At 40.4% G+C, this 15,076-nt stretch overlaps 1 protein-coding gene across 1 annotated transcript in view; it reads right to left on the bottom strand.

Moving 5' to 3' along the window:
- Nucleotides 1–11,453: 11,453 nt before the first annotated feature.
- Nucleotides 11,454–15,076, bottom strand: part of gfra1a (gdnf family receptor alpha 1a) — a 77,891-nt gene continuing 74,268 nt past the window's right edge. The window contains exon 11 of the mRNA XM_076104173.1: nucleotides 11,454–13,240. Coding sequence (XP_075960288.1) covers nucleotides 13,088–13,240 — 153 coding nt within the window. The 3' untranslated portion in view covers nucleotides 11,454–13,087. The remainder of the gene's footprint in view (nucleotides 13,241–15,076) is intronic.

The raw sequence follows: 15,076 nt of genomic DNA on the forward strand, positions 1-15,076 counted from the left end.
TAGACTAAGGGACACATTGTAAACAAAGGCAAAGCTGGCAAAAATTGGGTTTGGATGATAATTGATAGTGGCTGGTCAGCAGGCATCCAAACGGGGAAAAGCGGCACTCGTCCCTCAACATGCTCTTCTAGTCTCTTGTGTGTATATGTTGGTCATGATGAGCCAGGAAACCAAGAACTGGACAGCTGCAGATTGACAGCGAAAATGCGTTTTTCCACCACAGCTTTGGTCAGACATTTAATATGACTGCTGGCGGGCTTTTCCAGTTCCATGCCATATGTGGCTCTTTATCTCCAGGGCTCTACTTGTCTGTCATGCAATCTGCCATACTGAGAGAGGAAAACACTTTGTTTTACACCATTAAAACAAACGAAATGGCTTCGAGCTCCTGTGAAAGATATTGAGCTGAAATGAACTGAGCTGAAATGAAGTCCTCCTGATTTACAAACCCACTCAGACTCATGAGCAATGCTGGAAAGAACAACATGGACCTAACTTGATCAAACACTGTAGTGGGTGGTGTTCTGCGACAAGGATTTGCTTGAGGAGAAAGTATCCTCTGGGAACTTTAAAGACGACTACTGTTGAGATGTTAAAGAACGAAGATCATTGGATGTAACTATTGACATTTGTCCTTTATGAAATATATGTCAATTTTGTTTTTCCCTGCACCAACATTTGAAGTTTTGATATCTGCTCAGGTCCTCTGTAATGGAAAAGGGTCCATTATCTGTAGCTGTGGGCCTTACACATGTCTGTATATGCACTATAAGTGAAATGCTTCACCAGTACATTAGGACCCTCTGTGGGATAATATTATGCAAGTAATCATCCAAATGTTTATTCTGGGCTGCAATGTAACCTCAAGGTCGGTATCATCAAACACATACTACTGATGGTATTCAGATATTACTGTGAAGATACACTATACTTCTGTTCTCATGACCTGCATTTCATGCCCGTTTACTTGTGATACAAACTTTTCTGTAACATATCTCCTTATGTAATATTTATAGATTATGCAAATTACAGTTAAACGATAATTTAACAAATGCACTAAGGTTTTTTGTTGTTTTTTTTAAACAGGAAGATTAAACAATAGATATTACAAAGAAAGTCTGTGCAGTATTTACTTTTTTGCTTGTACCCTCAGTGTCTTTTCATTTCCAAATATTATAGATATATATATATATATTATGTATATCATAGCAATTTTGTGTGATGTCAAATGTTTTTTTCTTTCCCTTCACCAGTTGTGTTAAAACCTTCATCAAATATTGTAAAGTCACTTTTTATCAACTGCACATACACATTCAAAAGTTTGAAATCGCCTGCCACTACAGTCTGATTGGGTACAATCAGATGACTGAGAGGACCTCACTGTAGTTCTCAATGGTCTTTCATTCATTGAGAAAGTCTTCTTTACAACTAGATGTTACTTTGTATGAAGGCTTTGTTTTGTACAACACAATGCTGTACAATGGTTCAACCAGACAAAGAGACAAAGATCCCTCTGGGCAATATCTGAATAAGAACAGATGAAATCACCAGTCATTGGTCAAATAAATTGGAAGCGTAGCATCAAAGTGTGTGTTTCAGTGTCAAGTGCACAATAATGCAGCCTATAACAAGCTGTCAAAGCTATTCATTAAACTGAAACTTGACAAGAAATAGAAGGTTAGTCTAGGATTAGCATTATTGGAACTGGATCACAGAATATCAGATGAACATACGATGGACTGACAAAATTAAAACCGATTCAATCTAATCACTGACTAGCCTGCAGTGGGCCAAAAGAAAAACAGCTTTCCAAAAATACTGAGAGGCCAATTGTACCGTTGTGGTTCAATAGTGGCCGAGAGTTTGCACGCTCTTTGGATTGAAAACACTGGGACGAAATAAAACTATTTCAAATGTACACACGACATTTAGTGCCATCATTGATTTAAAGAAGGAAAACTCAATATAACAGCTGATTCCAAACTTTTGAACAGTAGTGGATGTCTTCACGCACATGTCCTGTCTATATATTGAGGCTGATTGTGTTCATTCAGGCATTTTGTTTTCCTGTACTTTTTGCACCAGTTTGTTGTCGAGACTTCTATTAACAAAGGGCAGCTCACCACACCGTTTGTGTCCATATGAGCATAAACCTGTACATTTACAATTAAAACATTTTGATGCCTTTTTGGATGGTAATTTGATCCGATATACTCTGTGTGTTCTTACCTCTGGTGTTGTATTGATCGGTGTTCTCGGGATGTCAATAGGGTCAAATAACAAGCTCAGCCAACACTATAGACTCTGCCATCCAACACTGCTGATGGAGTTACATAGATCCTGGCTCAGCAATGTCAATGGGCAAACAGAATGAAACAGTACTGAGCCAGAATGACTTCATTTACATTTTACATGATTACGCAGCATCTCAGTGGTCACAGTTCTGTCACGACTAATTGTTACCGTCAACATTTGATGTATGGTACAGAATTACATCCCTTTACATATGCCAACGTCTTAGTGAACCTAAGAATGGCAAAACTGGTTTGTCAAAATTGTGTTGCCACATAAGGACACAGCTTATAGATATACATATAGAATAATCCATTCGTTGCATGTCTGTATTGCTTACCTGAGAAGCTTTGGTCCGTTTTAAAGCACAAAGCAGCTGTATCCTTAGTCATGAAGCGGTGGGGGATATATTCCAGAGGTGATCTCAACATCTTCCAAGAATTAGACAATAATCGCAAAAAGAAAACACCGACATACATTGTTTCCAAGGAACAGCAGCAGAGGAGCTAGTGGCTGTCGTGCTCTACTGTCGAGCTGCATTTCAAAATCGTTCACAATCGGCGATGTCGTGGTAAATAACAGCTGGATATAATGCTTCCATGTCACTAATCATTTGCACATGGCTTATTTTACTTTAGAATACTCTTGAAACCAAGGTTAGTATCACACTGCTCACTCAGCTGATTTTGTTCTTTTTTTTTTTCATTCAGTATGGAAATTATTTAAAATAAACCGAACGTGTTAAAATACAGCCCATTACCTTTAATTGAGTTGTGTTTGACATTCACTATGTCCCTAATCAACTTTAATCTTCACAATCTGTATCAACAAAGGCGTGAATACCACTGAAGGCCGTTTCCACACCCTGTTTATCTGACTTTTGCCTTCCACTCATTTCTTTGAAGTCTAATTTGGAACTTGAAAGGCCTTTCAGACCATTAAGTGATGCCAATGCTGCTACAGTCACCACCATTAGTGACCAGGGGGAGACAAGTGCGCCCTTCTACACTCTGAGCTCACTGTATTTTTTTCTCAAGATAAAAGACTGCAGTATTTAGCATTAAGTGGGCTGCTGGCATCTCCGCTCAGCTCAATACCTGCACATCAGAGGCAGCAGGAAGTGGTGCACTTTCCCTTTTATCCTGATCCAAGATGTTTTAAACCAGTTCTGCGGATGAAAGGGGCAGTTATGTTTTTAGAGTAAAGTCAATATAAGAAGCTCAATACCTGAACACACAAAACACTTGCAATTACACAAAGAGGGAAGGAAGAGGAGGGCGCCTTGTCAAATTCATGACAGTAAAACAGATGTTAAGGGTTCACCAAAACATCCCCGTGTAACTTCAACTTAGTAGAGGCAGAATGTCATGTAACCAGTTGAAATGGAGACTTGGGTCCCACATGTTCCTGTATGTGCAAAACACACGAGCTCCGTCTCCAACGAATGATATGCAAAGATAACGCGTAACGATCTGATCGCTGGATTCTGTTCCTATCCAAGGAATAATGTCAAGCTCATAGCGTTTGAAGAGAGACCGAGAATGTGAACATCCAGGAAAAGATACTCGAGAACAAAGAAAAAACAATCTGCAAACATATAAATAATATATATTAAAATGTTCTATTCTTTTTGTCCACTAGAAACATCTAGCAGGTCAAACTCTGACCTGCAGCGCATCCCTGTATAATGATATTATTATGACATACTATACTATGACTTTTTATGACTGTTTTCGGCGTACTATACACAAAAGAATACAAAGAATAACAGCGTGTTGACTTTGTCATCTTTGTAAAAATGCATGTAAACAACTTGCTGTAACGGGGGTCAAACCTGGGACACCGGGTTGAAGAAGAAGAATCTTACAGTAGACTATATTATAGCACAATGAGGTATGACTTTTTTTCGACATACTAAACTATGACTTTTTTATGACTTTTTTCGACATACTGTCTGCTCACAGTATCTTTCCATCTCTAACCGATTCATTCCCCGCTCTCTCACCCCTTTTGTCTTCCCTCTTTTCTCACCCCCCTCTTGTGGAAGACTCATGGTCAGCAAAGCCACATTCTTGTGATTGATGCCCCATCCAGGACTCAATCCTGATGACATTATGCACCAATGGCGGCGGGTAATTTGGGCCGCCGTCTGAGGATGAGCGGCAGAGTCAGCCGGGAGGCTGGTACAGGATTACAAAGCACACTGCTGTCCTCCACCTCCTTACACACACACACACACAAACATATTCACACATTCAACCAAACCACCAACCAGTCAGCCAGCCCTATGATGCTGTGAAGAATGTCGCCCCTGTCAGCACCGCCCTCCATTCAATCCCAGCATTGCTCTGTCATGAATGGCCTTCTGGCCTAACAAAGAGGGCCCTTTTTTTTTACACAACGCACAAAGTGCAAAGATGTGAAGGATGAAAGAGGAGGAGTGAAGCTATTTATTGACACGCTGCATCGGCTTGATTATGTGAGCAGTAACCGCAGAGGCATCATGCGCGCATCATGTCACAGTGATGTTTCCAATCATGAGGAAACATTTTGTGTCACACTGTAATCTGTGTTCCATCCTATTATATCTATTCATACTTCTCTGTAGCTCTGTGACGGGTGGATTTTCTGTTACTCACCGATCGAAGGTTTTAAAAGCCTTCTTGTAAAAGAATATGAGAGTTAATTTACCGACTAGATTTAGTTCTGGAAAAAAAAAAAGATAAATGTCTTCACTGTTCAAACATTGAAGTCTTCCACTAAAGCTCACACTGAGAGGAAATATTTAGATTCAAAGTTGTGTGTTTTGTTGTTTTATTTTAAAGCACCTTTATTTACATCTTTACCATCTTTGCCTTGCAAAAGCTTTCTTGGTGTTTTTCCTATTTTGTTGCATTACGACATGGAATCAAAGTGGACATTTATTCAGATTGTATGTAATGGACTTATACTTAATAGTCAAAATTGGTGAAGTATAATTAACAAAATGAATTAATTCATTTTAAAAAGAACCTTCCTATGAAACCCATAAATAAGATCCGGTGCTACCAATTATCTCCAGAAGTGACATAAATATAAATATCTTAAAGTCCACCTGTGTGCACTCACATTATATAACGGAGCAGTGTTGAATACAGTATTACAAAAATGAAAGAATATGGAACCACAACAAACTAAGAGAGCATCAAAACTCACGACATAAACAGACCAACGATAACCTTGAAGGACTGGAAGGCTCCACAGATTAGGGCGTCGGACCACTTACAGCCGTACACACAGAGCTGAGCTTAATGGAAGAGTGGCCAGAAAGAAGCCATCGCTCAAAGAAAAACACTTTAGAAAAGACGTTTGGAGTTTGTCAAAACTTTATTTTTTTATTTTACTCCACTATTTATACAAGAATGTAATCTGTCTTCAGGAAACATATCAATGTTTTTAAATCCCTTGACCAAATGACTAACACCATCATTGTCTGTTACAACAGAATGCTGAAAGAAACGAAAAGTTCAGTCATCAGAGTTGTAAACAACCAGCATAATTAAACGATGACTGACAAAGATGATTACGACAAACACATTGATTAGTATTCATAAACTATTTCTCATAGTGACATGAATCTACTCTGTGATACATTAAAATACTTTAATTCATGCTGGTGTCAAGAGACCCAACGTGTTTATGTGAAGTTTTATGATCTCTTCTTATAAACTGTCTGTTAAATGAATAGAGCTTTGGTATCGACAAACTATAAAAAATAAAAATAAAAGAAAGTATCCAAATATAATATCCTTGTTATGAGCGTGAGCAGATGAGACTGCAGCATGAGAGTCAATTCTAATGATGAGTTTGGTTCAGTTTTATTCTGGTTATTATTCATATGTATCACCTGTCCTGAAGAACCTTGAAGTCGAGGTGCTTATTAAATTACAACTACAAATCCTCATAACAGGGCCACATGGACAATATCAGCACAATCTGTGTGGCCTCCGTATCATTTAAAACACAAAGAAAATGAAAGCTGAGCATCAAATCAGCAGCTGTGAATCGACCACCTCTTCATTAAATGTCTTAAGTTCATCATCATCATTTCCCTTTATGCCTCTTGGCATGTAGGGCAGCAACAAAGGTTTCCCACTCCTGTCTGTCCTGGGCGAGTCGCTGGACGGTGCCCCATGAGTGGTTTAGGCTCTGCACCTCCTTCTCCACAGTTCTTCTCCATGTGTTTCTTGGTCGGCCTCTTTTTCTTTTCCCTTCTGGTGTCCAATGTAAGGCTGTTCTTGTAATATCAGCAGGATCTTTTCTCAACACATGTCCTATCCATCCCCATCTTCTTCTCATTGGGATGGTCTCCATGCATGTCTTAAGTTATCTATCCACAAATCAGCTCATGTCAAGTGACACTTAAAGACATTCTTCCTTTTTACAACAAGGAATAGCAGGCCAGTAAATATGCTTCCAATAGAATTCAACTTGATTCAAGAATGTTGTAAAAATGGGGTACAAACAGACGTAATATCTAAAGTTTCCAAAATCATGAATGGAAATGATGCCCTTGTCTGTATCTGGCAGCAAGAATGAATAAAGCAAATCTAGACTTTACTACAATAAAACAACAATAACATCAATGATTAGGAAAGCGGTCCAGATAATCTTTGAGAAGTCAATCCTTGACTAAAATAACGAGGGAGGAGATGTTAGTTTGAGTCATGGTGAGAGGCAGCTCATTCATGGCAGTTTCAAAAACGACGTGATTTGGAGGTTTGACCAACTGCCATTCCTTCTTCTTCTCAAGGCACTCCATTATTCTTGCACCTGACCGAGCTCCACAGCTTCCGTGACAGCCCACATTGTGTGCTTATATCCACTGACTCCATTCCACAGTAAGACAACATGACATTAATGGCTCCTAAATGGCTAAATGGCTGCTAAACTCCATCTCTGCATGTGAAATGCCGCCTACTATCAAAAATCCAATTGCCCACATTTACCGAATGTAATATTAATAGCTGTCTTTACGGTTCTGCTTCGAAGCCACGGGGGTTTAATTCCAGGGTTGTGTGGTGTATTTGTGTGACGCTATGTGCTTTATGTTACAGCGGGGTGAGGGCAGCGCCCCTCAGAGCATGTGCTGTTTGAGTCTGCGTGACAGGAAAGTCACCAGGAAAAAAGGGAGATTTACATTTGTGGACATTTTATCTGAAAAACAGTATAGGTGGATGGTTAATTAATTAATGTTAATTTTAACTTCCCTTCAATCCACTGATATATAATCAACCCTTTTCTTTCTCCTGAATCTGAATTTCCTTAAGTCTAAGGTGACCCCTTAAACTTGCTTGTTTAGTGTGATCAACTGTCAAAAACTGAAAGATTTTCAATGTATTCCTTTCCATAATTAATTAATTAAATTTAATAATTCAGCGGTGGCAGGTCACAGCGTTCTCCCTCAATACTGGACCGATTTTAAAAATGATGATCATGTCACCAGTCAGAACACTGAAACATGGGAAAATAGGGTCCCTGTTAAAAAAATGCTTTTGCTGTAACATGCAATCATTTGTTATGTAATATAAAATTTTAAAAAAGAGTTTAGTTTCCCTTTGTTTATGAGATGGAATATTTAAATAAAGTTGCGCTTGCCCAAACTTAACATAAGACTACACACTGGTTAAAGCAGAGGAACAAAAAATCTTTCACTTTAAAATGACAGAACTATGATGACAAAGGACTCCATTACAAGTAAATCTTCTGAATTTAAAAGTGTGTACTTATAATGAGCAGTGACTCAGATCTCGCTTCGTGCCGCCTCTTACAACAAGTGATCAAGTGGCATTTATGTCCACTTCCCAAACTAAATACATTCTTGGTAAATATGGTTCTACTGCGATGACGGTTATTATAGTGCACTGTATGAGGGCTCGAGGACGTGGAGTTAGTAGTCTAATGGCTGAGTTGGAAGATAATGCAAAATTACGACTAGAAATCGCATTCAAACGTCAGACTCATTTTCTGGCATTTAATGACGACGGTGTGAAGGCGTCGGACCATTTCCCGGTCACCCTTTTTCTGTTTTACATTTATATTTTATTCATCCATAACAGAAATGTGTCGGTAGATGTCCACTATGTCAATGACTATCAACATCTCATAATATGACACGTGGAGCCATAAATGAGAGCCGGGGGCCCAGCAGCCTCTTTACGCCGTCACTTTTCCATCCAACTCATTTTCCATGAAATTATAAGAAAAGTGGTTTTAATGAATAACTTTGTAGCTCTGCGACTATTCGTGGTCTCCTGTTTGAATTACAGCGGAGCCGCATCGAATACGTAGAGAGGAGCGTTAGGGTTTAGTAAGATTCGTTAACTGTGGTTTTTGTACAGTCATGGGAAATGTCAGGTATGATACAAGCATGTCTACACTGTCAGTTCATGGTTCTGTGCAGCTTCTTTCAAAGAAACGTGAATACCGACAGTGGATCAACATCAACAACAGCTAGGCCTGCCTGCGAACCTGCACCACCAGGCCCTGACAGAGCCACATCATGGTCCTGAGGGGGCCCCCAACCCCCTGCTTGATTATGTCAAAAGTCATAATAACGCACATTTTGCAACAATGCATATGCCTTTCCAATAAGCCTTTAGATACCCAACCTACTGTGCCTGTCACTAATGGGCATTACTGTGTGTCGGTCTATTCTTTGGAGCTGTAGGTAAAATTGACAGCATTTTTATGACCATTGTTTGTTGAATGAGGATTGATTTCAACATTCCCACAACTGTCACTTTTTAGCTGCAATGACTCCTTCAAATAATGTCAAAGTTTAGAAGCTCAACATGTCATTTTTTAGTTCTTTGAACAATAAAAGTTTCAAAAGGGTTTTATGAAGTAACTGAGCATGAATTGAATCATCAGCCAAGTTGTTTGCAGGTGATCCTGGATTCAGAGATTATGGTCCGGGTCAAGCAGCACTGGAGGATAAAGTGTCGCTGAGTGCTCTGCCAGCCCGATGCGACCCCTTCCCTCACCTGCCACTTTGGCAAAGTTAAAAAAGAAAAGGTTGTCCTAAACTTCAATGACTCTTTCTTTATCTGGTCTCTTCTCTTTGCTCTTCGCGGTTCCTTTCAGCTTGGTAACCCTGAGGTCAACGACATCAACTGGTGAGGTTTTATCAGGCTCCTCGGGATCACCTCCAAACCTTCTTTCAAATTGATTACGTCACCTCTCTGTGTTTCCCAGGCCTCTGCCAGTTTTGTCTGATGGTTTCTTCTTGTCTTTGTTCTGTGAAATAACACCACGTACAGACAGTCTGGGTGATTTAACAGTTTTTAATCATCATTTTTGTACAATAGATTTTACATTTTCACAAGCTAAGAAGTTAATGATGCCGGATGGCTGAGGGAGTCTGCATCTCCAAAAAGCCATTTTTGGTATTTTGTAACAACAGATGGGATGGAGATGGACAGCAAACATATTCAACATCTTGAACTTTTTTTCTTTTTTTTTCTTGGGACCCTTACATCAGGAGGACCTGACCCAAGTCGTGAGGCCTTCTGTGCTCAGAGGAACTCTTTAAACAACAGTGGAGCACTGAACCACCGCTATAAACCTTACTTTGTCTCGTATTCCTGTTCCAATGAAGATATGACACTGGGATTCAAATCAAAACATGAACAGACACAAACAAGTAAGACACAATTCTGAGAAATGTAACCAGTCCCAGTTTTTGTCGTGAAGCCGCTCATAAGCAACTTTCCTTCCAAACTTCACACATTCAATTCGTGGAAATGTTTGCCCACTTTTGCCACCTCTGGTCAAATACACCATAAAAAATAAGCCTTCAATGGTACGGTATAGAATATATTTGTCTTTAACATTGATTCATTTCCTTCTCAATCACCATGCATTGACAGTCTTCTTTCTTGCTCAACCTGTAGTTATTGTCACCGTAATGAATCACGGTAACGGCACTGAAAAGTCTTCAAAAGTTGAACGGTTTAAGTATGAGCTCTCTGTGCCCGGTCCACCTCGTCAACTTCAACTCTTCAAAACAGCAGAAATTAGTAAAAGATAGAAAAATAAGTTCAAATCTTAGCCAAAAAAAACAACTCAATACTATATTTAAGCAACATCATAAATGGGGCTATGGTACAAAACAATATGCTTGGGAAACAAAGTTGTATATAACTACAGTAGGAGAGTTACATTGATATCCTCTTTCTCAGATGCAATAATATTCCATAATCATGTACATACTGGAAGAAATATACACATAAAAAAAAAAAACAATGTTCTGGTTTATTCAATGTACTCTATGTCGTATCTGAATGTCAAAATAGCTCACAATGCTCCGGAGTAGAATATCATCAGACATTTATTTGTCCAATTTATAGTTTCAGCCAAGTACATACAGTGCATATACCATGTTTATGCTCGGTAAATAACATTTCAGTTCTACTACACATTAATCATGTTTTTGAGAAGCTACATGACCCCAAGCAGCGTGTCATAAATGCTGCCGTCAGTGTGCAAATGGCTGAAGTAACTTGCTGAACATGCCACAGTGATGTATGTAAACGTCTTGATCGTGTGTTGTAAGGAAGCGTATTTCCTGTGAGGACAATTCTAAAACCATAGGCCTTCATCTGAAAAGCAGCTGTACGCGTCTACATCTGAGAAATGAACGTGATGACGATGCTGTGGCTTTTAAAAAAAATAATCCCAGCAGTTCTCGGGAGCAGATTTACGAAAACGCTTGAACGATTTACGTCACATGCTGCGCGTTTGCTGCAAACTACGCTTTTGTTTGCTGAACCCCTCCCCCAAGCGATGGTTCCTCAGTCGAAATTGAACAACTGTTAGTCACAGCAGCTTTGTAGTCCAACCAACATTGCTTCATGGGGCAAATAAAACGAGCCATAGTGTGGACCCAACAAGCATTGTTTCCCCCTTTCCAGAATAACAGAAATAAGAGCAAAAGTGATGAGAATAGATTAAACAGTATGACTTCTTGGCTGCTAATGTTAACACACCTGGCTGAATATTATTAGAATAGAGTTACTTCCACAGCCAAGGAGAATATCCAGGGACGTACCGGGACTGAAATTCAGCCCAAGACTTAGAGAAGCAGAGGCTTGTCATGCCGAAAAAGCTGTTTTTTGGCAGTGATTTCAACACAAACACAATATTTGCGGTAGCTGAAGACCTACAACATACTTTAAGATGTCTTTCTGACACCTGCGGCTGGGCGGGCCAGGCTAGCCCACGCCACGGATGAGGACCATAAAGTAACAGACATCACAAACTGACAAATAAAATGCTACGAACAGCGGCCGGTTCGGCCTGGAATGGATTTTCCGTCCCAAACTGCCCGAGGGCCTGAGCATATCACAGCTAACTACATGATTTGATGGGGTTACAAGTTATGTTAGAACAAGCCTGGAACATCCACAGTTGCAATGAGAGTAAGAAGGAGTAGTGGGGCTTAGCAAAAGGTCAATATCAAGAGATCACTCCCTCCCCAAACACGTGTTGACAGTTTTACAATTGAAGCAAAAAGTCGTAACACTGAACTGACAGAAACAAATGGAGGCATTGAGCTTTGGCGCGATGGAGCTGTGAGTTACCATTGAATATATACTCCACAACAATATGTTATCCACAGCTCGTTTTAGTGGACGCAGTGAATCAAAGTACACAAAAATAAAAGAAGAAAGAAATCATTCAGGTAAAGCTGCAGCAGCTTCTCTGGCACCTTCCACAGAGAAACACTGAACATGGCTCGGACTTCGAACAATTACAAGTATGTACAATCACTGATGAGTGGAGTGGATGCAGCCATCCACAGCAGCGTGGGACCTACACTCCTGTGATCTCGGAGTATCAATCCAGCTGTTTCAAAAAAAAAAAAAAAAAGGAGTAGAAAGCGGGGATAGAAAAGAAAAAGAGCAATCATTAACTTAACTACTGCAAAACAAGTCCTACATCAAAAATCTGTACAGGCGGGTTCTTGAGTGTTGTGTGTCTCTGTTTCTGTGTTTTTGTCTGAATGTGTGAAAGTGTGCGGTGTGTGTTTGTGGGTCTTTGCCTGTGTGCTTTTGCCAGCGGCGACGTGTGTTCAGTAAAGACGGTTTGGGCGCAGATGTTCTAACTGCTCTGATGTTTCTAGTTACTGGTATTTACCCTGAAATTCATTTCATTTTTTTTGTCAGGTAAATATTCACGTGGACCTTTCATAAAAATGTAAAATACCAGATCACGTCATTATCAAAACATACATAAAGCACAGAGGAGACTGAATAACACCTAAAAGGCTGCCCAAGTGATAACATGTAGCCATTACTGAACTGACTGTGACTTTTGAGCAAAAGATCCCACCAATAGCCTCAACACACAAACAGACGTGGGGGACGACTCTGAAAAACCAATGCTATTTTACACTGCGTTCACCTTTCCAGGAGCCACCAACTGTGGTTTATTGGAATGTAGTCCTGGAGTATGTTCTCATTACACGGAAGCCTTAAATCCCTTAACTAACAACTAACCCAAAGGGAACACACAGCCAAACTGAGTTAACACATATAGACTACAATTTTAGCACACAGCTGCAATGCAAAAAAACAACAAAATTCATAAAAAAAACATAGTAGGAATTAAAAAGAGAGCGAGAATCCAGAGGGAAATAAGAGTAAAACAGGTATTACTGAGAAGAAAGATTATAATTTCTTGTTTTGCTTTTTCTTTTATACAAATGTGTGTTTGTCAGTCCGTTGTAGTTTGTTGGTGTGAAGCGGCGAGGCTACAAGAAGCCGGGTGAGGAAAGCGCCAGCAGGCCGCAGTACCACAGCCAGAGCAGCGGGGGCAACAGAGAGGCCAGACCCGCGGTCCGTGTGGATACAGCCGAGTTCTCCACGATGGCATTGGACGTACTCTGACCGTCTGTCTGGGGGTCCTGGGGGAGAGACAGAGAGTTGGTTCGGAATCACAGAGCACAAATTATAGCTGACCGAATAACAAAATACATTTGCTGAGGGGACTTTATTGAGCGTATTCTGTGTGTTCTCTTCGACCCAGTCCTCTTTCACTCATGTTGACCATTTATCTGTGTCTAAACAAATGCCCACGCAGGCACCCTGCATCTTGGTTCACTTCCTGCTATTGGGTGGGGTGGGGGGGGGAGATTATGTTCTCACTGCAATGGAACTGCACGACCAGTCGCTTGGAAACCGGTTGCTTTGGACCGCACCACAGTGTGATTACTGCGTTATCAACTGCCAAAACGCACCGCACCGCGGGTTGAACTGCACTAAAGCTAACTGGCTCTTCCATTGAATATAAGAATGATTTTCACGTCTTCTACATGAACGTGAGGATGCTGACTTTTCACCCCGGGACATGAGCTTCAGCCTTTCTTCTTTTTTTGCACCATTACAGCAAAGAGTTAAGCATGCTGTCAGTTTTCTAGCCATTGAATGCACAACAGAGTCAGCTGGACACATTAGAAAGTTAGCTGGGGACAGATGTTCTCACCAAATCACGAATGCAACGCTGGGTGGCTAGCTAGCAGTGAGAGTCATTTCAACCAGCAAAATCAACTGTTGCCTTCTAAAAAGAGGAGCCATCTGTTGTATACTCGTTTTTGAAACCAGGAACCCATTGTTCCAAAAATTATGACAAACGTTGGAGGGCAAATATACCACAATTTAATTCTAAACTGTAGCTAAGCAGGGCAGGATTAGCAAAAAATCAGTTTGAAGTTATCTCCCCTTTGCAGTGCAAACACACACACAAATATATTCCTATATATGTAGTTTATGAGGAAAAACAGTGAGCCTTAAAGCATATGCTTAATCTGGATAATATACAAAGGTTATATCAATTCCCTCTTCCTCTGTAAGATTAAGCTCACGTAGTCTTGGACGATGTGACTATTCAGAGACAACTGGTTTCCACACAGTTGTCGCTGGTCCGAATGCCCAGATGGTGGCATGAGAAAGTTCCATGAATCAGCTGTGGCAGGTGCCTCTGGATCTCATCCACAGCAGACTCTGGGATCTTTTTCAAGACAGCTTGACAAATGACCACCAAAACACCAACTACAATGGTATAAAATGCTGCCAAGCATTTCCAGCATCAAGAGCCGTTGTCAAGTTTTGGGTATTTAGGTCTTTCATTTATAAAAAAAATTTATGCATCACACACATTGGATTTTCTTTCTACCGGTACCGGCATCTTATATTCACCGGGAGATACAGCGGACATTAGGTTGCAGTTTAATTAATGCATGCAAGACGTGGCGTACTTCAAGTTTAATTCAATATTATCACCTATAAAAACTCTTAAGCGTATTCATCTTGTATGACACAGCAAAAAAATCAAAAGGTTGTTCTCATAATTAAAATGCCACAGTGGAGAGCAAAGACCTATGTGTGTGTGTGTGTGTGTGTGTGTGTGTGTGTGTGTGTGTGTGTGTGCCATCATGCGTAAGTCTGTGTGTGTGTAGAGCTTCACCACCGGCCTTTTGCTTGCTAATAAAGCTGCAAGCTAACGGCTGGGTCATCTCCTCCAGACCTGTCCCTGCCTCTATTAAATGTCAGTCCAGTGCATAACAGTGCCTTATTATTGTACAATGACATTTACAGTGAACTTTAAAAGCCACCAGATAAGCAACAATTCCATTTAAGCCTCAAAGGAACTACAAAGACCGGGAGTTTACAAAGGAGGCGGGAAGGATTGCCGCGGCAATCACAGTCAGCGGGAGGTCAGAGACTTCCAACATCGAGGTCGG

This window comes from Anarhichas minor, unplaced genomic scaffold (genome assembly GCF_050575085.1).
Source record: "Anarhichas minor isolate MPS153535 unplaced genomic scaffold, ASM5057508v1 ptg000029l, whole genome shotgun sequence".
NCBI lineage: Eukaryota > Metazoa > Chordata > Actinopteri > Perciformes > Anarhichadidae > Anarhichas > Anarhichas minor.